The following is a 22,964-nucleotide window of genomic DNA, read 5'->3' as shown; positions in this document are numbered from 1 at the left end:
GGTTAACCAGTCTGCTGTTAGGTTGGAGGTCCCCACCTCCTGGAAGATTAATCCTGTGTTTCATGTTTCCTTGTTGAAAAAGGCTGATGTATCGGATAGGGATGCCACTGTCTCAGTTCCTCCGGTGGTGGAAGACGGCTAATATGAAATTTCTCGTATCCTGAATTCCAGAAGGTATAGAGGGAGATTGCAGTATCTCGTCGCTTGGAAAGGTTTCGGTCCTGAGGATAACTCCTGGGTAAGGGCGGATGATGTCTCTGCCCCTAGACTTGTCAGAGCGTTCCACAGGAGGTTTCCTGATAGGCCTGGAGGATCCTCATAGAAGAGGGGGTACTGTTAGAACCCTCCTGTTAGTTTTTTCTATTTTGTGGTCACATGACCTGCTGCCTATTTATTCCAGCTCTGCCCTCCCGGCTTTGCTGGACTTCACTGTTACTTTGACTCTCTATCTAGCCAGGTGCTTTTGTACCTATCTCTCTAGTTCGTTTGGTCTTTGGACCTCTTAGTATTTTTTGTCTGTTTTGTCTTTTTGCTCCGCTACAACTTCTGCTAGGAGGTGTCCAATTTTGTCCCAGTCCTCAGTTCTTTTAGGGACCCCTCCCTTTATTCTATAGGTCTGCGTTCAGACTAGCTGAGGACGAAGGCGGGTCTGTTCACAAGGAACAGGTTGCCCGCTGCAACGTAGGGAATCAGCTTAGTCTTATTGTAGGGACAGATTCCCTTTCTTTCCTTAGTTCTTGCACACCGGATTTTATTGAACCAACATGCTGTCTGTTGAGCACATGGACAGCACACTGACCGAAAACACTACCGTCTAAATCTGACCTTAGAGATAGCATTAGGAAGGGGGTTGTACATGGGTCTCCATTTTGGAGAATCATGTAACGTCTCAGGGAGAGAAGAGGAAACCAGCTATAAAAATGATGAAAGCACAAGAGAAAATAAGTACTTGATATATTAGCTGTGTTTATATATGAGCAAATGAAGCAGCTTCCTGGATACACACAGACCTCACATCCAGCTCATGTAATTGGGAGAGACAATCCCAGAGAAAAAGTTGAAACTTGGAGCAGGCTGCAAACTGCGTGTCAGGGGGTCTGAAAATAAATACAGTTTGCAGACTAAAACTGACTGTAATTTGATGTAACCACTAACACAGGGGTCCCCAACTTGTATCTCGGGAGCCACATCTGGCTCGTGGTCCCATGAATTGTGGCTCGCGGCTGTCTGCCAGCTTCGTGCATTAGCTCCAGCTCTAGGAAACAGGTATGTAGAGCTCACCTCAAAATGGTGACTTTTGTGAATAGGCCTGCACAGAAGAGCAGATCTGGATGCACATTTACTAGCCTTAGGGGTTTAGAGATAATTTAAGTATGGTACGCTGGAGATAGGATGATACTACCTGTCAGGGGAGGTGCTTGAAGCTGGATGTGACAGTGTGTTGGGAGTGATTGATGGGAGAATACTGAATGGGGGTTATTGTGGGAACCCCTGGATCTTGGTATACTGCTTTGTGGTAATTTCTGTGGAAAAGATTTGGTTACCATTATACCCATAATGGGGACTTTGGTTATCACTGCTGTGAGGGGGACGGGAGCTGGATGTGGCTCGCAACCCTCACTCAACTGAATGTGGCTCTCAAGGTCAGAAAGGTTGGGGACAACTGCACTAACATGTTTAAAATATTTTATCTTGTCAAAGGTGTCCATAGCCATTAAAGTTCATGGAAAGTGCATGTTAAAAAGCTGAATATTTTTTTCTACAGATTGCCAAGGTTTTGCCATGAGGTTTTTGATGGCATGGTTGAAGTGAAACACATTTTTGTGTCACGCAACAGCAAAACAAAACAAAAAAAAAATGTGTTCAATTTTTCTGAGAATTTCTGTCAAGTGCGCCACAATAACAATAATTCCCTATGTCACTCCGACTAAATGCAATGTCATCACAGTCTTCAATATCTTGACAAAGAACCATGTAGGTTTCAAACCTGTTGACAAGAAGGCATGTTATGTAAACCATGGTAGCTGGTAAATAATACTAGTCTTTTTTTGTGGCAAGTCTAGAAACAATTTTTTTTAAGGTGCTAGATCAATCCTGGTACTGTACCTCGCAAGCTATCGGGAAGCACGGTGGCTCAGTGGTTAGCACTGCAGCCTTGCAGCACTGGGGTCCTGGGTTCAAATCCCACCAGGGACAACATCTGCAAGGAGTTTATATGTTCTCCCTGTGTTTCCTCCAGGTTCTCCGGTTTCCTCCCACACTCCAAAGACATACTGATAGGGAATCTAGATTGTGAGCCCCAATGGGGACAGTGCCAATAACGTCTGTAACTTGTCTGAATTGTAAAGCGCTGCAGAATATGTTTGCACTATATAAATAAAAAGATGATTATTATTATCGAGGAATTTGTGTACTTGAACCTTAATGACTTCAGCAATGTTATTTATACGGGAAATCGGTGAGCATATAAAAATTCTTATCATAAGTCATGAATTTTAACCTCTTAAGGACTGAGCGACTTTTTGCCTCAAAGGGGTTATCCGGCACTGTTTTATTTTTTTACGATGAGTCTAAGGCCTAACAGGCAGGTAGTTGCTATCCACCTGCCCGCCGCCGATCTCTGCTGGAAGCGATTCTGCGTCTTCAGCTGACATCGCATCGACAGAGCAGCTGCTTCACTTCTGCTCTACTCTGTAGACGGGGCATGACTGTCAATGTCATGCTGATTGACAGCTGGTTCCCCACAGTTAGGCAGCAGGGAGCCAGCTGTCAATCAGCTTAATGTCGGCAGTCACTCCCCATTGACGAAGCCCGTAAGAGGAAGAGCTGTTCTGTTGATATGAAGCAGCAGAATTGCTGGCTGGATCGATCCCTGATCGTTCTGTGCTGGTGCCAGTTAGAACAGGCAGGTAGTTTGGAAATACATGCTAGTTGTTTCTTGGGACTAGAGTAAGAAAATAAATTAGTCCCCGATAATCTCTTGAATTACCAAGCCTCATTTTTCAATTCTATGTCACTTTATGCTTCTATATATCGCAGTGATTTTGAGAGAGACTACTTTTAGTGATAAATTTAGGTCAATAAAATCTACAATTCTGAAAAATTTGCAATTTTCAAACTTTAAACTTGTATGCCCTCATAGCATATGGTCATACCAAACAAAATTCTTGATAAATAATATTTCCCATATGTCTACTTTACGTTGGCATCATTTTTCTAGTGATCTTCTATTTTGTTATCCTGTTAGAAGGGTTAAAAGTTTAGCAGCAAATTTACAGTTTTCTCAAGAAATCTTAAAAATTCTATTTTTTTGTGAACTTTTCTGGTTTAAAATTAATTTAAGAGGCCTATTTAATATAAATTCTTGCAAAAGTGATACCGTTTTAAAAACTGCACCCCTCATTGTATTTAAAAAAAGCTGTCAGTTTGTTAACCCTTCAGGTGCTTTCCAGGAATTAACGTAATGTGGAATAAAAAATATATTGCTTTAGCCCTAAATTTTTATTTTAACAAGGGGTAAATAAAACCCACAATTTATTACGCAATACCCCATAATTAGTTGAAAACTACTGCTTTGGCAAAGTAGCACCATTTAATTTTTGGAGAAAAATTTTGGCTGGAATAAATTGCGGATGCTACATAGCATTTGCAACCATCTGAGATGCCAAAACAGCATAAGCCCTCCACAAGTGACCCCATTTTGGAGCTTATGTTAAAAAAGGGGGGTGTGGGTCACCAGTGTGATATGTAATGGCTGCTCTCCTGATTTCACTGCAGAGCTGACAAATCTGCAGGTTCCTCTCAGTGCTTTAGCTTCCATCTTACTGGCAGACAGTGTTATAATACAGCAGAGCTGTGAGAGCTGCAGAGAATATTTTTGTTATGAGACAAAGTTAATTTCTCCTGCTCTATGTTAATTACATGTCTCACACTGGTAAGGCCCCATTTCATGTAAAATAAGCCCTAGAGGTACATTCTCATGCAGATCAGTGTCCTTTCCATAGTTCTTAACAGCTCATTTAGAAAAATGTGGATCTCTCTGAAATAAAACATTGGGTGACAGATATCAAGGTATCACTTTATTCAGCTTTCTATGACCTACATGCCCATATAGACGGCTTGGGAGGGTTGATCCTACTGGCAGATGCCCTTTAGAGGGAACCTGTCATGTAGAATAACGCTATTAACCTTGAGATATAGGGCTAATCTGCTGGTTAATAGCGTTAGGCAGCTTTCTATCAGCCATACTGAAAACACGGCTCCTGGGGGAAAATAAGTTTTATTCTTCCCATAAGCCGCCAGGTCTGAGTCATACACGCGTGCCTAACAGCACTGGATGTACACTCTTCAACACTGGAAATCACAGGATCAATAGACATGCTAATGATATGCAAATGAAACCATGGAAAGAACATTTTTAAAATACCTCGAATGAACACAGCATTGAGTAAGAGCTCTACGTGTAGAAATAATCTCACTTACACAACTTGGCATGTTATTAATGAGGTTGTTATTGGTTGTCTAAAGAATGTTCTGCCATGCTGAATGCTCTTGGTCGCATAAACAATCAAGATCAGCTGCTGGCAGCTGCCTTTGCAATTTCTGACCAATGATGTCCCAGATGTGCTTGATGGGAGACAAGTCCAGAGATGCTGCTTGCCATGATAACACGTGAGTGATCGTGTGCACTGCCTTCCATTGGCCCCTCACGATTGCAGATGGGTTATTATGACAGCCAGGGGTTTGCTGAAGACCCCTGTCACTTTTATCTCGGTCCTCCTATGCAGCTCAGCAGCAAGATTTTAACCATATACTGCAATATAGTGGTATTGCAGCATATAGTATAAGCGATCAAACCTCTAAGGAGACTGAAAAATAATATAAAAAAAGTGTTTTTAAAACAATAAACTAAAAAAATATATAAAAATTCAATTCACCCCCATTTTCCCCCGTTAAAAATTAACAAAAGGAAAAAAAATATTTGGTATTGCCATATTTGTAAAAGTTTGATCTAGTAAAATATAAAATGAATTGACCCAACCGGTAAATGTAACAAAGAGAAAAAAAAAGGGCACTTCATCTTCCTAAAAAAAGGTAATATTAAGGAATCAAATCATCATATGAACATGAAATTAGTTAAAAATGGCTAAAATTGTATAAAAATGCAGGACTCGGAAAAATGACAACACAAAGTAAAAAAATATTTTTTTTGCAATATTCTTAATTTTTAAATCAACACTTAGTAAAAAAAAATCACCACATGTTTGGTACTGGAAAGTGGGAAAAAGTTCCAAGTGCAGGAGATGGTGAAATTCCACAATTGCTTTCTTGGGTTCTTTAATTTACAGCGTTTATTATACGGTAAAAATGACCTGGCAATGTGATTCTCCAGGACAGTACAATTATGACTACACTGAACAGTGGTGAAAAAAAATTCAGAAATATATAAAAAAAAAAAATTTGCTTGTGTCGCCATTTTCCAAGAGTTGTGACGTTTTTGGGTGATGGGGCCGTGTGAGGGTTTGTTTTTTTGCGCCCTGAGCTGAAATTTTTATTGATACCATTTCGGGGTAGATGCAATATTTTGATCGCCTCTTATTACATTATTTTGAGCTGTTGCCGTAACAACACAATCCTGTTCTTCTGATTAATTTTTCTCCTTACCGTTTACCGATCGGGTGTATTAATTTCATATTTTTATAAACTGGATCATGGGCGTACCCAGGATCAAAACTAGGGGAGGGCAAGCCATGGTCACAGATAAAGAGAAATATATATATAGTACAATGCAAAGATTTCACTTCTTACATTACATGAGTGATATCTATTGTAAATTCTACAATAGCTCAGAAACCAGCGAATCGCTCCACACAGTATACTGGCCCCCATAAAATGCTCCATACAGGAGACAGCCCCCCATAAAATGCTCCATACGGAATACTGGCCCCCATAAAATGCCCCCAGGAATACTGGCCCCCAGGATGAAAATGGAGAAATGGTAAGAGAGGATGTTGAGAAGGCCAAACTTTTTAATTCCTATTTTGCATCTGTTTTCTCTCAGAAAGAAAATGTAACATCAACTGATCTTCACTGTCCTTTTAAAGGAATAGAAGAATCCAAGTTATCTGTAAACAGAAAGATTGTGAGGGAATATTTAGCTAACATAAATGAGTTCAAGTCTCCAGGTCCAGATGAATTACACCCCAGAGTACTGAAGGAGATCGTAGAAGAAATTTTAGAACCACTCTCCATAATCTTTGAAAATTCTTGGAAAACAGGAGAAGTCCCAGAAGACTGGAGAAGAGCAAATGTTGTTCCTATCTTCAAAAAGGGGAAGAAGGTGGACCCAGGGAACTATAGGCCGGTGAGTCTGACTTCTATACCAGGAAAGATCTTTGAACAAATTATTAAACAACATGTATGTAAGTACCTGGATAAGAATGAAGTGATTAACCAGAGTCAGCATGGGTTTATAACTAACAAGTCATGTCAGACTAACTTAATTTCCTTCTATGACAGAATCACTGACTGGGTGGATCAGGGAAATGCTGTAGATATAGTATATCTTGACTTCAGCAAAGCATTTGACAAAGTATCTCACACCATCCTTATTGAAAAAATGACCAAGTATGCAATGGACCAGGCAACTGTTAGGTGGATTCATAACTGGCTTAGTGATCGGACTCAAAGGGTGATTGTAAATGGCTTCACATCCAGCTGGATGAATGTCTCAAGTGGGGTACCACAGGGCTCCGTCCTGGGACCTGTATTGTTCAACATCTTTATCAATGATTTAGATGAAGGAATTGAGGGTAAACTGATTAAATTTGCTGATGACACAAAGCTAGGAGGGATAGCTAATACTAGAGAAGAGAGAGAGAGGATTCAAAAAGACCTAAATAAACTGGAGCAGTGGGCAGCAACCAACAGAATGGTTTTTAACAGGGAAAAATGCAAAGTACTACATCTGGGCAATAAAAATGAAAAAAGCATATACAGAATGGGAGGAATAGAGCTAAGCAACAGTACATGTGAAAAAGACTTAGGTATACTAATAGATCATAGACTGAACATGAGTCAACAGTGTGATGCAGCAGCAAAAAAGGCAAATACAATTCTGGGATGTATTAACAGAAGCATACAGTCTAGATCACGTGAAGTCATTATTGGTCTTTACTCCTCTTTGGTCAGACCTCATCTGGAATACTGTGTACAGTTTTGGGCACCACATTTTAAAAAAGACATAGACAAACTGGAGCAAGTTCAGAGAAGAGCGACCAGAATGGTGACTGGTCTGCAAACCATGTCCTATGAGGAACGGTTGCAGGATTTGGGAATGTTTAGCTTGCAAAAAAGAAGACTGAGAGGAGACTTAATAGCTGTCTACAAATATGTCAAGGGCTGTCACATTGTAGAAGGATCATCTTTATTCTCATTTGCACAAGGAAAGACTAGAAGCAATGGGATGAAACTAAATGGGAGGAGACACAGATTAGATATTAGAAAAAACTTTTTGACAGTTAGGGTGATTAATGAGTGGAACAGGCTGCCACGAGAGGTGGTGAGTTCCCCTTCAATGGACGTCTTCAAACAGAGGCTGGACAGACATCTGTCTGAGATGATTTAGTGAATCCTGCTTTGAGCAGGGGGTTGGACCAGATGACCCAGGAGGTCCCTTCCAACTCTACCATTCTATGATTCTATGATTCTATGAAATACTCCATACAGGATACTGGTCCTATATAACGCTCCATACAGGATACTGGCACCCATATAATGCTCCATACAGAATACTGGACCCCATATAACGCTCCATACAGAATACTGGACCCCATATAACGCTCCATACAGGATACTGGTCCCCATATAACGCTCCATACAGGACACTGGCCCCCATAAAATGCTCCATACAGGATACTAGTCTCCATATAATGCTCCATACAGGATACTGGCCCCCATATAACGCTCCATACAGAATACTGGCCCCCATATAACGCTCCATACAGAATACTGTCTCCCATATAATCTCCATACAGGATACTGGCCCCCATATAATGCTCTATACAGAATACTGGCCCCCATATAACGCTCCATACAGAATACTGTCTCCCATATAACGCTCCATACAGAATACTGGCCCCCATATAACGCTCCATACAGAATACTGGCCCCCATATAATGCTCCATACAGAATACTGGCCCCCATATAACGCTCCATACAGAATACTGGCCCCCATATAACGCTCCATACAGAATACTGGCCCCCATATAACGCTCCATACAGAATACTGGCCCCCATATAACGCTCCATACAGAATACTGGCCCCCATATAACGCTCCATACAGGATACTGGTCCCCATATAACACTCCATACAGGATACTAGCCCCCATATAACACTCCATACAGGATACTGGCCTCCATATAACGCTCCATACAGAATACTGGCCCCCATATAATGCCTCATGCAGGCTGTTCCCCACACATAATGCCTCATGAAGGCTGTTCCCCACACATAATGTCTCATGCAGGCTGTTCCATCCACATAATGCCCCACGCAGGCTGCCCCCCCCCCCATATAATACCCCATGTAGGATGTCACCCCCCCTTATAATGCCCCATGCAGGATGACACCCCCCCTCCCTTATAATGCCCCATGCAGGATGTCACCCCCCCTCTCTTATAATGTCCCATGCAGGATGTCACACAATCCCCCCTCCCTTATAATGCCCCATGCAGGATGTCACACACTCCCCCCTCCCTTATAGTGCCCCATTCAGGATGTCACATACATCCCCCTCCCTTATAATGTCCCATGCAGGATGTCACACAATCCCCCCTCCCTTATAATGCCCCATGCAGGATGTCACACACTCCCCCCTCCCTTATAGTGCCCCATTCAGGATGTCACATACATCCCCCTCCCTTATAGTGCCCCATTCAGGATGTCACATACATCCCCCTCCCTTATAATGCCCCATGCAGGATGTCACACACTCCCCCCTCCCTTATAGTGCCCCATGCAGGATGTCACACACTCCCCCCTCCCTTATAGTGCCCCATGCAGGATGTCACACACACCCCCCTCCCTTATAATGCCCCATGCAGGATGTCACACACTCCCCCCTCCCTTATAGTGCCCCATTCAGGATGTCACATACATCCCCCTCCCTTATAATGTCCCATGCAGGATGTCACACAATCCCCCCTCCCTTATAATGCCCCATGCAGGATGTCACACACTCCCCCCTCCCTTATAGTGCCCCATTCAGGATGTCACATACATCCCCCTCCCTTATAGTGCCCCATTCAGGATGTCACATACATCCCCCTCCCTTATAATGCCCCATGCAGGATGTCACACACTCCCCCCTCCCTTATAGTGCCCCATGCAGGATGTCACACACTCCCCCCTCCCTTATAGTGCCCCATGCAGGATGTCACACACACCCCCCTCCCTTATAATGCCCCATGCAGGATGTCACATACATCCCACTCCCTTATAAATGCCCCATGCAGATGTCACACAACCACCCCATATAATGCCCCATGCAGGATGTCACACAACCACCCCATATAATGCCCCATGCAGGATGTCACACAACCATCCCATATAATGCCCCATGCAGGATGTCACACAACCACCCCATATAATGCCCCATGCAGGATGTCACACAACCATCCCATATAATGCCCCATGCAGGATGTCACACCCCCATATAATGCCCCATGCAGGATATCACCCCCCTCCCTTATACTGCCACAGAGCTCCATACAATAATAAAAAAAAAAAAATCAAATACTCACCTCACTTCTCACCTGCTGCCCCTGCTCCAGACTCCTCAGCGTCGCCAGCCTCATCCCGCTCTGCGCTGTGACGGCTCAGGAGAGAGCGCGGTGGAAAGACGTCACAGTGCAGCAGCTGCGGAGGATGCAGGAGCTGCTGCGGAGGCACGGGGAGAGGTAAGTAATGTGCCGGGTGCTGGGGCCCTGAGCAAGCGGGGGGGAGCGGGTCCTATAGCACGCGGGGTGCTCGACGGTGAGGGGGCCCCTGGCTGCTCAGGGCCCCGGCATTTGCCCGAGTGCTGACGCAGGCCCTGGTGTGCGGCGTGCGTCCCTGCTTCTGGGGGGGGGGGCAGCTGCGCCCCCTGTCCCACGGTGGGTACGCCAATGAATTCGATCTTTATGAATATAGCGATACCACACATGTGTATTTTTTAATTGAGGACATGGGGGGTGATTTGAACTTTTATTTCTATAGTATTTGTTAGTCCCCTTAGGGGACTTAACCCTGCGATCATCTGATCACTTGTGCTATATACAGCACTATAGCAGTACTGCTGTATATAGCAAAAAACATGTTCTCCTGTGAACACCAGCCATGATGAAGTGTCTACATTGGTGGCTCCGGTGAGATTCTCCCCTCAGCAGGTCCCCTCACCACTGCAGAAGGGAGGTCCTCACAGGAACACAGCCAGAGACACACAGTCATACAGAGAGTCACACACACCTCTGTCACCTCCTGCTTTTGGTAGCAGCTGTGCCACGTGATGGAGGATCCGCTCTTTCCGGTGACGTCACCCCGCGCAGGCGCAGCTCTGCTGTATCATTGCCGTTAATTACTGTATTTGTTAATGTAACCGTGTGACGACAACAGGGGAAAAGGAAGTGACAATGAGGCGCAGGCGCAGTGGGGTGACATGCAGCCGGAAGTAGTGGCAGACCAGGTCATGATGGCGCCGGGCGGAGCGGAGGTCAGTGCTAGCGGCCGTGGCTGGGTTCGCGGAGCCTATAAGTTTATGACTGACAGGAATGACTTCCGGCGGTGAGGAGCGCTTATGTGAATGTGCGGTGCGGGTGTCATGGCGGCGGGCTGATGTGTCTCCTCTTTGCAGGAACCTCCTTGTGAACCTCGGCCTGTTCGTTGCTGGTGTATGGGCCGCTAGGAACATGTTTGACATTGACCTGATGGCGCCGCAGCCTGGACTGTGATGGCAGAAGCTGCAGGTAGGCTCCTGTCACCGCCTGGGCCTGTGCCTCCTCTGCTCGCTGTCAGTGATGGCTGCCCGGCTCCCCTGGGCCCTTGCTTGTTACAGTATTGCATCCGGATTCAGGGGCCATCTTCTTGTGACAAATCTCCATAGTTCTAGAGGTGGGTTCATTCACTGACAGGAAGGGGGGCTTGTTTCTATAAAGATGTATCAGTCTAGGTGTTTAGGTCTTAAGTAACAGTATACATTACACTGCCATACTCCAAAACACTGAAAGTGTCCTGAGATGTTTCTATGGGAACACCAGTATGTCAGTTACCGGTTGTCTTTGCAGAATTGGGAGACGATGCCCCCTATGTGTGGAGGCCTCTGTACACAGCCAGAAAGAAGCACTATGCCTCCTCCCATCAGAGTTTTTATCCTCTTAATATATTGCAGTCATCATAATATATAGCGCTGTGTACTTACAATTGCTCATTTTGCCTTTCTACCCTGCTAATTCTCTTTACTCTGCTCTATGTAGAAACAGGACGTCTCTTGTCCCTGCATTTATCATCTCCCTCTTGAACTCCTGACCCAGCTCTTCCGCTTTTCCTGCCAAGGAACTTTGCAGTGACTCATACAGGGAAAATTGACCTACTGTTTCTACATAGAGATTACAAGGATTCTGCTAGTCGGTTTTAAATAATGTGGTGTAGACCTAATGGAAAAGAGAAGAATTAGCTGGATAGAAAGGCATAATGAGCAGCATGTAAGTACACAGTGCCAATGTAATGACTGCAATATATTAAGAGGATAAAAAGTTTCATCAGCGGAGTGCTTCTTTTAACGGCAATCCTACCCACCCAGTAGCTCCAGCAATTGGAAGACTACATCTCCCACAAGGGCATGATTGGTGTTGTAGCTCTCCAGCTGTTGTAAAACTACATCTACTTTTAGCTACTGCCAAAAACGCCATAAAAGAAAATATTACATTGTTAGGCCTAGTTTGCAGTTCTAGATTAGTTTTTCCAAACATCCCCTCACCCCCATCCTTAACGGTAGTATTCACTTCTGCAATATTAATGACTTATTCTTGGGATAGCTCATCAGCATAGGATAGGTGGGACTGGCAGCCCCATTGGTGGCCAAATGTGAACTGTGTGAGAAGTAAATCAGCACAGCCCTGTTCAGTGTGTAGTGGCTGTATAGGAATGCTGCAGCTAGACTCCACTTCATCAGGCACTGAGCTGCAGTACTTGAGAACAGCCCCAATGCGCTGAACAGAACTGTCCTGTTCTACATCAGTATCCTAGTAATGGATACATCCCTTTAACCAGTTCAAGACCAGGTCCTGTTCCTCACCAGGCACATTTTTGAGACTTTTCATACATGCTGTTTAAAAGATGTAAAAAAGTATTCAAATACTTTTTGTATTTTTTTATTTTTTTCAACAGGAAATCTTTTTAACCGCAATTTGGACTAGTTTCAGGGTTTTTTTTCTTCAGCTTTTTATGTATTTACACTTTTTTTGTTTCCAGAATTTCCCTGTAACTTGTATGTTAGACCAAGTTACTGGAAATATTCAATCTCCTGCTGCATAGCAGAGCTGTCTGGGTCTCCTATAATCCAGAAGTTCCCTTCCTATACCCAGGGATCTCATGACTGCTGGGTCCAGTGGAGGAAGTGCTGTCAGTACTGCTTATATGCTGTGTACAACTGCGCTTGTTTAACACTCTGTATACATTGATCGGGAAGGCAGAGTTGGTAATAAACTGTCTCTGCCTTCACTGTGGGGAGTCCAGCTCTGTCTGACAATCGACTCGTCTCCCTACTTTCGCAGCTGCACGATCGTGCGTGTGTATCTCCTCTACTATGCAGTAACTTTTTAGAACGTTGCTGCAGAATAGAATGAGAACTGCTCAGACGTTTCATCATCTATGGGTAGACCAGAAGTAGATGAAGAAGCAATTCCATAAATTTATTTTCCTAATCCTGTTTACGTAATTTACTCTAGATTTATTAATATACTTGCCGATCGCCGTCTTCCCTTGTATTTTCGCCAGTCCTCCACTAGGTCATCTTACTTAAACGCCTATGTCAGCCAGAATTTGTGTGTGGAATTGCTTCCATTTGTAAGTCTGCCTTCATCTGAGGCTCCATAGGCTCACATTGAGACAGTAGCACCACCTACACAGCAAAGAGGAGCAGTGATGTGTCCTAGAAGAGGACTGGAGCAACACCAGAAACCAGGGAAGACTGTGATTGATGAGAACATTAAAGCACCTACATTATGTTACATAGTTAGGATTAAGGAAAATAAATTGTTGCGAGTGCTTCTGTAACCTTTGCCAGCTAAAGGGGAGGTTAGTAATGAAAACATTTTATACTGAGGGACAGCTGCACTTTGTAGCAATTTTCTGTTTTATTGGAGGAGGGTCCTGAAAAGGGCACTTATCCTCATCGTCTAGGATAGAGTTACAAAGGCTGGATCTGTGACAGTCACCAGCACAGAATCCACTGTACTTTTATTCTGTGTATAAGCATAGAGATTTTCTCAATAAGGACATTTTTGTTCATTGCTTTGATCCTGAATTAGTCATATAGACTACAGCTCAATGGCTCCTATTGCAATAATTTTTTGTGGCGTAGTGACCTATACACTTGTCATGCTTACTGATGAAAATAGTGGGGCAGATTTACTAATCCTTTCTAATGTATAGACGAAAACGTGAACTAAGTAGTCTAACGATTCATTAAAAGGAACCCCAAATACTACTTAACCCCCATATCTGCAGGTTAATGGCGTGTCTTCAGTCACTCCTCAGTACATAAGTGGTGTATTTGACAGCTGTCTCTGTGCTGTGGCGTGGTTAGTCAGTCCCGGGTTGTGGTTACAACAGCCACGTATTATGTACTGAGTTGTGACTGAAGCCGTGCCTCTATGACTGAAAGTCGGAGGTTGCCTGCCAGGAAGATTAAAGTTTTTCCTTTCGGTAGCCGGGCTTTCAAGTGCGGCGGCCACTCAGCTTTCGGATGCTATTAATCTGCGGATTAACCCCAAGTTAACAGCATTTGAGGACATGACCAGTTCTCTTTAAATTTATCATCTAGTTTGAGCCATTGCGAACACATGTATGCAAAGTAAGGTCCATAAAGACATGGTTGGGGGTAGTTTGGTGTGGACGAACTTGACAAGCCCACACAGAGTCCTGATCTCAAGTCTATCGAACACTTTTGGGGTCAACTAGAATGGAGATTACGAGCCAGGTCCTCTTGTCTGATCTCATAAATACTCTTTTGGGTGAATTGGGCAAAAATTCTCAGACACTGCAAAATGTTTTAGAAAGTCTTCCAGAAGAGTGTAAGCTGTTGGACGGACAAATTCAATCTTAATGCGTATGGATTTAGAATGGGATGTCATAAAAGCTCCTGTAGGTATCCTGATACTTTTATCCATAGGGTATGTTTCTCCAATCCGCATAGAGCATTTCCCTGGTATAGTGGAACGTTTGTTACAGCTGACCACTTCTTAATCCCACTCTGCTGATTCCTCGTCTGATGTCATTCTTTTTTCTTTTTTTGCAGTTTGTGTCATTCCTTCACATCTGCACATTATACAGTGTCTGGGTCTACATAGTGCGATGACTACACATTGAATGGACCAATCGTATGCAGCTGGAAGATCACTGATAACGCTGTACTGGGAAGCCCTGTTACTTTTTGCTTATAAGGGGATCACTGAGCTATCTAAGATGAATAAAAATATTTATAATTTAATTGGAAACTTCATATTTTGCATTGTGTAAAAGGGTAAAGTTGTTCTAAAATGATAAAAACAATGTCTTTGCCATACCTTAATATTGTTGTCCATTCATATTGTTAACACATGTATGGTTTTTGTTTGTTTGTTAGTAAAAAAACAAAGTGCTTACCCACAAAGTGACACTTTGGAAGAAATGTGGAAAATTGACTCCTGCAAAAGACTACATGGTCTTTTATATTATTTTCTCTGCCTTTTTTTTTTTTTTGTCAATGGGGCTGTCTGGCTCTAAATTCTGCATCGGGAGGTGAGCGATGGTGATGACGTGTCTTGCTTACCTCTTAGTATGCGCATGTGATTAATAGGACAGATACTTGCCAATTATAGCAGGAATTGTGCATGCATCCTTCAGTTATTTGGGGATGCACAGTCATCTGCTCTGCTTGCCTGATGTGGAAGTGGCACCAGTCAGCCCTCTTCAATGGGGTCCTAACCATTATTCTGAAGAAATTAAAATGAGATGGCAACACCGCTGAGCGTGCAAAGCTTCTAAGATCCACAAGCTTGGGATCCCTTTAATAGATACAAAAAAAAACAAAGTTGATCTATATTTGACCAATTTCAATTAATTGGTGGAAGAAATATCCACTTTATTTCTTTTTAATTATCCTGGAAGGGACGTATCAAGTGTTTTGTACTATTAAGGGTATGTGCACACGGTCTGGATTTGCTGCGGCTGCGACGCAGCATCAAAACTGCAGCGGCCAGATGTTACAGCATAGTGGATGGGATTTCTAGAAATTCCATGCCTACTATGCGTTTTTGTGCACCTGCGGATCACCCGCGGAAACTGAGGCGTGTCTTTCCACACTGCAGCATGTCCACTTCTCTTGCGGGGACGCATGCGGATTTTCCCCATAGACTTGCATGAAATGAGGAAAATCCGCATGTGTGTTTCAATAGCGTTTCCGCAGCGGAAACTCCCAAACGCTGCATGATGATCAATAAAGTTTGTTAAGAAAAAACCTTATTCTCTGAAACTGCAAATTTATCGGTCGATCATGACAGCACCACGAGAGAGGGAATCCGCCCACCAAGGACAGGAAACCTACAGGCTTAAAAGGGGGCGGCCCTCCCTCTCGCCTCAGTTTGGTTTCCTGTCCTTGATGGAGGAAGCCTGTCGCAGGTGAAAAACGTGGATGGCGACGGCTGTCGATGCTGCGCCCCTGTCTGGGGACGGCAGCTCCAGCGTTTGGCCTATGCTCGTGCGCCCCTATATGGGAGAGGCACAGCATCCTGAGGCACTGGGGGTTCCTTCTGCAGTGAGGCTGCGCCCCTGTCTGGGGTGGCATCCCCTTTTCTGCCTCAGCCAGGTGCTCCTCCCGTGGGAGTGTAGGCCCTGGCTGAGCCCCAAAAGTGCCGTGGGGTCTGCACTCCGAGTGGGGGTGACAGCCCACCATCACCCTCCTTAAGCATGGGGAAGGGGGGCAAGGTCCAAGGTGATTGTGTCCCCTCGCCCTGCCCTGGGTGAACGCAGCTCGGTGCATCGCTAAAGAGCGGCTTACCTGAGGGAGCGCTGACGGCATGCGTCCTTGCGCGGCGCGTACTTCCGGGTTTTGGTAAGTCGCGGCCCGATGACGTCACCGCAACTCGGCGATCATGTGAGGGCTCCGGTGTCAAAAGAGCGCGAAATTTAAAAAAAAAAAAAAAAAAAATGGAAAAAGTGTGCTGATGCGTTGCTAGAGGGGAGGAGCCAATACCTATTTAACCCATCAGGTAACATGGCTCAGAGCTTCCCAATGCTTCATTCTTTCGTTATGGAGTCTGAAGGTGTTCAGTTGCAGCAGCAGCAGCAGGTTGAGCAGCCGCCATCTTCATCATCTCAGCGGCTGTCTGGGAAGCCCCAAAAAACGCATCGTTCACGTGGTTCTGGTAGCCGGTCCTCAGGAAAACGGAGCTCGGTGTCTAGGTCCGGTCACCATACCTCTGGTAGAACGGACGAATCTGCAGCCTCTAGGGAAGGTCCCCCGGCTGAGAAGGGTCCTTCCTCCAATCCGCTACCAGCTGTTTTTTCTTCCTGAGCCGCCTGGGTAAGTGATCTTTGAGTAAGTTCACTTAGTAATATGGTATCCCTTCTCCCCTTCCAAATTTTAACAGGGGAAGAAATGTACCTCCAAGGCAAGGCATATACAGTGTGCGCTATGCAAGTCTCTTCTTCCTGACGGATACCCTAAAAAGCTTTGTCAGTTATGCATAAACCAGACTCTGGTAGAAGAGGGTCCTGCTCTAACTTCTGGTTTAAAAACCTTAGTTAAAACAGAGATTCACAAGGTCCTCTCCAAGAGAGTTAAAGGGAAAGTGGACTCGGACTGTGAGATCCCCTTAGTCCTGGATGACCCCCTATCCTCTCCCTATGAGTCGGATTCAGATGGTGCAGCTTTTTCCTCTGCTTCCTCCTCTGATAGTGGTGTGGGACAAAATTGCTTCCCCCTTGGTGAAGTGGACGGATTGATTAAAATGGTTCGGTCCACTATGGGCATCACAGAGGCCAGGCAGGAGAAGTCAGTCCAGGACGTTATGTTCGGGGGGCTGGGACAAAGGAAGAGAAGGAGTTTTCCGTTGAACGAAAAAATTCAGGGCTTAATCCATAGTGAGTAGAAAAGACCGGAAAGGAAGGGCGCTCTACCTCCATTCTTCAAAAGGAAGTACCCCTTTGAGGAATCGGCTTCTTCCTCCTGGGAAAAAGCCCCCAAGATAGATGTGGCCATTTCCAAAGCCTCTACGAGTTCCTCCCTTCCGTTTGATGATATGGGAGCTCTTAAAGACCCCCTGGATAGGAAGGCTGATACTTTCCTTAGAGGGACCTGGGAGACTTCGGCGGGAGCCCTAAAACCCGCGGTGGCAGCTACTTGTACCGCCAGGTCCCTAATGATCTGGTTGGACCAGCTTGAAGCCCATCTTAAAAACAATACCCCCAGGAAGGAAATCTTGGCGGACATGTCTCCTCTTCAGGGGGCGGCAGCCTTTCTGGCGGACGCATCGGCAGATTCTGTCAGATTAGCAGCAAGGTCGGCCGCCATGTCTAACTCGGCCCGGAGAGCCTTGTGGCTAAAATATTGGCTGGGGGACATTCAAGCGAGGACAAGACTCTGCGCTATCCCTTGTGAAGGGGAACATCTTTTTGGGTCGGTTCTGGATGAACTGCTGGATAGAGCAAGTGACACAAAAAGGGGTTTTCCTAGCCTATCTGCCCCCACGTACAAACGTCCTTTTCAGAAAAGAAGATTTCTACGTAATCAGCGCCAGAAGGGTCAGGATAAATGGGAAGACCGTAGACCGAAAGGTAAAGGGCTCCTGCTCGGATCCTCTTCTACTAGCCAAGGCCCCCGAAAACCGAGCCAATGACTCGCGGCCCAGGTAGGGGGGAGGTTATTGGGCTTCTTATCTGCCTGGACAAATATCTCTTCTAATAATTGGATCCTTGGTCTGGTAGGTTCCGGCCTGAGACTCGACTTTCAGCGAGTCCCTCGTGGGAGGTTCGTCCTGACCCCAAACCGGTCCTCAACATGGGAGCCGATGGCCCTGCAAGTGGAGGTCCTGAATCTGGTCCATAAAGGCCGTCTTAGTGGGGGTCCCGATAGCAGAGAAGGGACTGGGGTTCTACTCACCGTTATTTTTGGTCACTAAACCTGACGGATCCTTTAGGTGTATTATTAACCTGAAGGCCCTGAATAAATTTTTGTTAACTCCCACCTTTAAAATGGAGTCCATTAAGTCTACAATAAAACTATTGTTTTCAGGCTGTCACATGGTAGTATTGGATCTAAAGGACGCATATTACCATATACCTATACACAGAAACTTCCAAAAATACCTTAGAGTGGCCTTGGTCATAGAGGATGAAATCAAACATTTCCAATTTGCGGCCTTGCCATTCGGTCTCGCTATAGCCCCTAGAGTATTTACGAAGGTGATAGCGGAGGTGATGGCTCATGTACGGGAACATAATGTGTTAATTATCCCTTACTTAGATGATTTTTTGATCGTTAGAGACTCAGCCTCTCAATGTGTCTCCCATCTTAAATTGGTCTCCTCTATTTTGGAAGGTCTGGGCTGGATCCTAAATCTGGAGAAATCCAGGGTAGTCCCTTCGAGAGTACAGCAGTTCCTAGGTATCATGCTAGACTCAGACCTCCAGATGTGTTTCCTTCCAGAAGCCAAAAAACAGAAGGTCAAAAGGCTGGTGGAAGGAGCTCTTGCGAACCCGGTCATGTCCCTTAGGGCTGCAATGTCCTTGCTTGGTACCCTAATATCTTGTCTTCCGGGGGTAATGTGGGCACAATACCACTCCAGAGTTTTACAGTGGGACGTCCTACAGAATGAGGTCTCGTTACGTGGGCACTTGGAGAGACGGATGTTCTTATTTCCTCGGTCTATTGACTCTCTACAGTGGTGGGTGAATTTAGAAAACTTGTCTCGAGGAGTTCCCTGGGTGGTCAGAATATCTGAAATAATTACAACTGACGCAAGTCTACATGGATGGGGAGCTCACTTGGGGGATATGATTGCCCAGGGGTCCTGGTCGGACGCTGAGAGGGCTCTTTCCTCTAATACTAGGGAACTACTGGCAGTTGATAGAGCTGTTGATCATTTCTTACCATTCCTTCACAATAAGAACATTAGGATCCTGTCCGATAATAATATAGCAGTAGCTTATATTAACCATCAGGGGGGTACACGTGCTGGATCACTAATGAGAGTGGCGGATCATCTTTTTCAGATCTCGGAACACCATCTCCTCTCTTTAACAGCCCTCCACATCAAAGGGAAAGAAAATTCAAAGGCAGACTTCTTAAGCCGTCATTTTTTAAGGCAAGGCGAATGGGAACTAAAACAGGACATTTTTTCCCTATTAGTCCGGAAATGGGGTCTTCCGGTGGTGGATCTCTTCGCCACAAAGCAAAACCGGAAGACAAAGGTTTTTTTCTCCCTAGATCCGAGAGAAAGGCCCCTGACAGTAGACGCTCTCCAAATCCCTTGGAACTTCAGTCTGGCCTATGCCTTCCCACCGTTAAACCTTCTGCCTATGGTGCTAAGAAAGATCAGAGAGGACAAGGCAAGGGTCCTCTTGATCGCCCCCTTTTGGCCCAAAAGACCCTGGTTCTCACGCCTGAGGAACATGTCAATCTCGGACCCTTGGGTCCTGCCCGAAGTTCCGGATCTCCTCAGCCAGGGTCCAGTGCTCCATCCGCAAGCTCCTGGCCTCCACTTGACAGCGTGGAATTTGAGAGGTCCCTGCTAGAACTAAAGGGGTTTTCCCAGAGTCTAGTATCTACTTTATTACGTAGTAGAAAGCCTGTCACTACCAAAATTTATGCAAAAATTTGGAACAAGTTTTTATCTTTTTCTAAATCTTCAGTGGATAAGGGAGCGCCAATTGGGAAGGTTTTGGAGTTCCTACAAAGGGGCTTCGAGCTGGGGTTAGCAACGAGCACCCTGAAGGTCCAAGTGTCGGCACTAGGTGCTCTATAACTGTGTCCTCGCAGGAGACTATTGGATTTCCCGCTTTATAAAAGCGGTAGGTAGGTCCAGGCCGGTTACCAAAACTAATTTCATTCCATGGGACCTAAACCTGGTTCTGAAAGCGTTAGCTGGGTCACCCTTTGAGCCGATAGATTCTGTATCCCTGAGATCTATTTCCCTCAAAACAGCGCTTCTTGTAGCCCTAACATCTGCTAGGAGGATTGGTGATATTCAGGCTCTGTCCTCTGGCCCTCCCTTCACCCAGGTCCTGGACGACAGAATAATTCTTAGAGCAGATCCAGCATACTTGCCTAAGGTAGCTTCCCGGTTTCATAGACTTCAGGAAGTAACATTACCCTCTTTTTGCCCGAACCCTAGTAATCAGAGAGAAGCAGATTTCCATACTTTAGATGTGAGAAGGTGTGTGGTTAGGTATCTTGCTGTCACTCAGCCCTTTAGGAGAGATAGTTCCTTGTTTATCTCCTATCTGGAGGTTAGGAAGGGGCTCAAGGTCTCTAGATCCACCATAGCTAGATGGATTAGGGAGGCCATTACGCTAGCCTATGTATCCAGCAGAGAGGAAGCACCGCGTGGCCTGAAAGCTCACGCTACCCGGGCGGTGGCAACCTCATGGGTACTTTCTATAAGTACTATAGACTAGATCTGGGTACTTCGTCTGACCTCACATTTGGGAGGTCAGACGAAGCGGTGGTCCCTCCCTAGAATCTTCATCTCTGCAATTCTCTCGTGGTGCTGTCATGGTCGACCGATAAAGAGATTAGTTACTTACCGGTAACTGGATTTCTCGGAGACCATGACAGCACCCTTATATTCCCTCCCTTCAACCCTTTTGGGAACACTTCTTATCTGTTTTCAATCTTTATTCTCACACATTGGTGTTGTAAGAAAATGTATATACTGTTTGTTTCATGATTATGTTGCTATGTCTACTAACCGGGCGGTCCTCTCAATGCTCTGTAATCCAAACTGAGGCGAGAGGGAGGGCCGCCCCCTTTTAAGCCTGTAGGTTTCCTGTCCTTGGTGGGCGGATTCCCTCTCTCGTGGTGCTGTCATGGTCTCCGAGAAATCCCTTTACCGGTAATCTCTTTCAATATGAAAAACGCATGCATAAAAAAAGCATGCAGCGGCAAAACCGCATGTAAAAAAAAAACAAAAACACGCAATTAACCTAATTTGTATATTGGGTGCAGAAATGGTGCAGAAATTCTGCAGCGTCAAAACTGCAGCAAATCCAGACCATGTGCACATACCCTAAGAAGCAGCTTGATGGCTAAACAATCATTACTCCTGCAGACTTTTCTTTTAAGACTGCACCAGCTAAGAAGTCTCACACCAATAGGTTTTTAAACAATATATACAACCCCTGGCAAAAATTATGGAATCACTGGGCTCGGAGGATGTTCATTCAGTTGTTTAATGTTGTTGAAAAAAAAGCAAATCAGACATGGCACATAGTTAAAGTCATTTCAAATGGCAACTTTATGGCTTTAAGAAACACTAAAAGAAATCAAGATAAAAAATGTGGTACTCAGTAAGGGTAATTTTTTTTTTTTAAACCAAGCAGAGGGAAAAAATTATGAAATCACTCAATTCTGAGGAAAAAACTATGGAATCATGAAAAACAAACACAAAAGAACACTCCAAATACATCACTAGTATTTTGTTGCACCACCACTGGCTTTAATAACAGCTTGCAGTCTCTGAGGCATGGACTTAATGAGTGACAAACAGTACTCTTCATCAATCTGGCTCCAACTTTCTCTGTTGCCAGATCAGCTTTGCAGGTTGGAGCCTTGTCATGGACCATTTTCTTCAACTTCCACCAAAGAATTTAAATTGGATTGAGATCCGGATTATTTGCAGGCCATGACATTGACCTTATGTGTCTTCTTTCAAGGAATGTTTTCACAGTTTTTGCTCTATGGCAGGATGCATTATCATCCCCAAATATCCCATCAATTGAAAGGATAAGAAAACTGTCCAAAATATCAATGTAAACTTGGGCATTTATTGAAGATGTAATGACAGCCATCTCCCCAGTGCCTTTACCTGACATGCAGCCCCATATCATCAATGACTGTGGAAATTTGCATGTTCTCTTCATGCAGTCATCTTTTTAAATCTCATTGGAACGGCACCAAACAAAAGTTCCAGCATCATCACCTTGCCCAATGCAGAGTCGCGATTCATCACTGAATATGACTTTCATCCAGTCATCCACAGTCCACGATTGCTTTTCCTTAGCCCATTGTAACCTTGTTTTTTTCTGTTTAGGTGTTAATGATGGCTTATGTTTAGCTTTTCTGTATGTAAATCCCATTTCCTTTAGACGGTTTCTTACAGTTCGGTCACAGACATTGACTCCTGTTTCCTCCCATTCGTTCCTCATTTGTTTTGTTGTGCATTTCCTGTTTTGGAGACCTATTAGTTTAAGTTTCTGGTCTTGATTCTTTGATGTCTTCCTTGGTCTAATAGTATGTTTGCCTTTAACAACCTTCCCATGTTGTTTGTATTTGGTCCAGATTTTAAACACAGCTGACTGTGAACAACCAACATCTTTTGCAACATTGCGTGATGATTTACCTTCTTTTAAGAGTTTGATAATCCTCTCCCCTTTGTTTCAATTGACATCTCTCGTGTTGGAGCCATGATTCATGTCAGTCCAGTTGGTGCAACAGCTCTCCAAGG

The 22,964-nt window shown here is 44.7% G+C and overlaps 2 protein-coding genes across 2 annotated transcripts in view; one reads left to right on the top strand and one right to left on the bottom strand.

Annotated features, from left to right (window-relative positions):
• The window catches only part of LOC141222972 (uncharacterized), a 143,484-nt gene extending 132,818 nt beyond the window's left edge, over positions 1-10,666 (bottom strand). The window contains exon 1 of the mRNA XM_073666743.1: positions 10,519-10,666. The gene's annotated coding sequence lies outside the window, so the exon portion shown is untranslated. The remainder of the gene's footprint in view (positions 1-10,518) is intronic.
• A 1-nt stretch (position 10,667) lies between these two features.
• TOMM6 (translocase of outer mitochondrial membrane 6) lies at positions 10,668-14,830 on the top strand. Its single transcript, XM_073666744.1, has 3 exons — positions 10,668-10,824; positions 10,895-11,006; positions 14,558-14,830. The coding sequence occupies exons 1-2, from the start codon at positions 10,700-10,702 to the stop codon at positions 10,989-10,991; spliced, it is 222 nt and encodes a 73-aa protein (XP_073522845.1). The 5' UTR covers positions 10,668-10,699; the 3' UTR covers positions 10,992-11,006; positions 14,558-14,830.
• Positions 14,831-22,964: the final 8,134 nt, after the last annotated feature.

The sequence above is a fragment of the Phyllobates terribilis genome, unplaced genomic scaffold (genome assembly GCF_046119375.1).
Source record: "Phyllobates terribilis strain yellow unplaced genomic scaffold, ASM4611937v1 Scaffold_2__4_contigs__length_985480577, whole genome shotgun sequence".
NCBI lineage: Eukaryota > Metazoa > Chordata > Amphibia > Anura > Dendrobatidae > Phyllobates > Phyllobates terribilis.
This window is presented reverse-complemented; position numbering and strand designations above follow the sequence as displayed.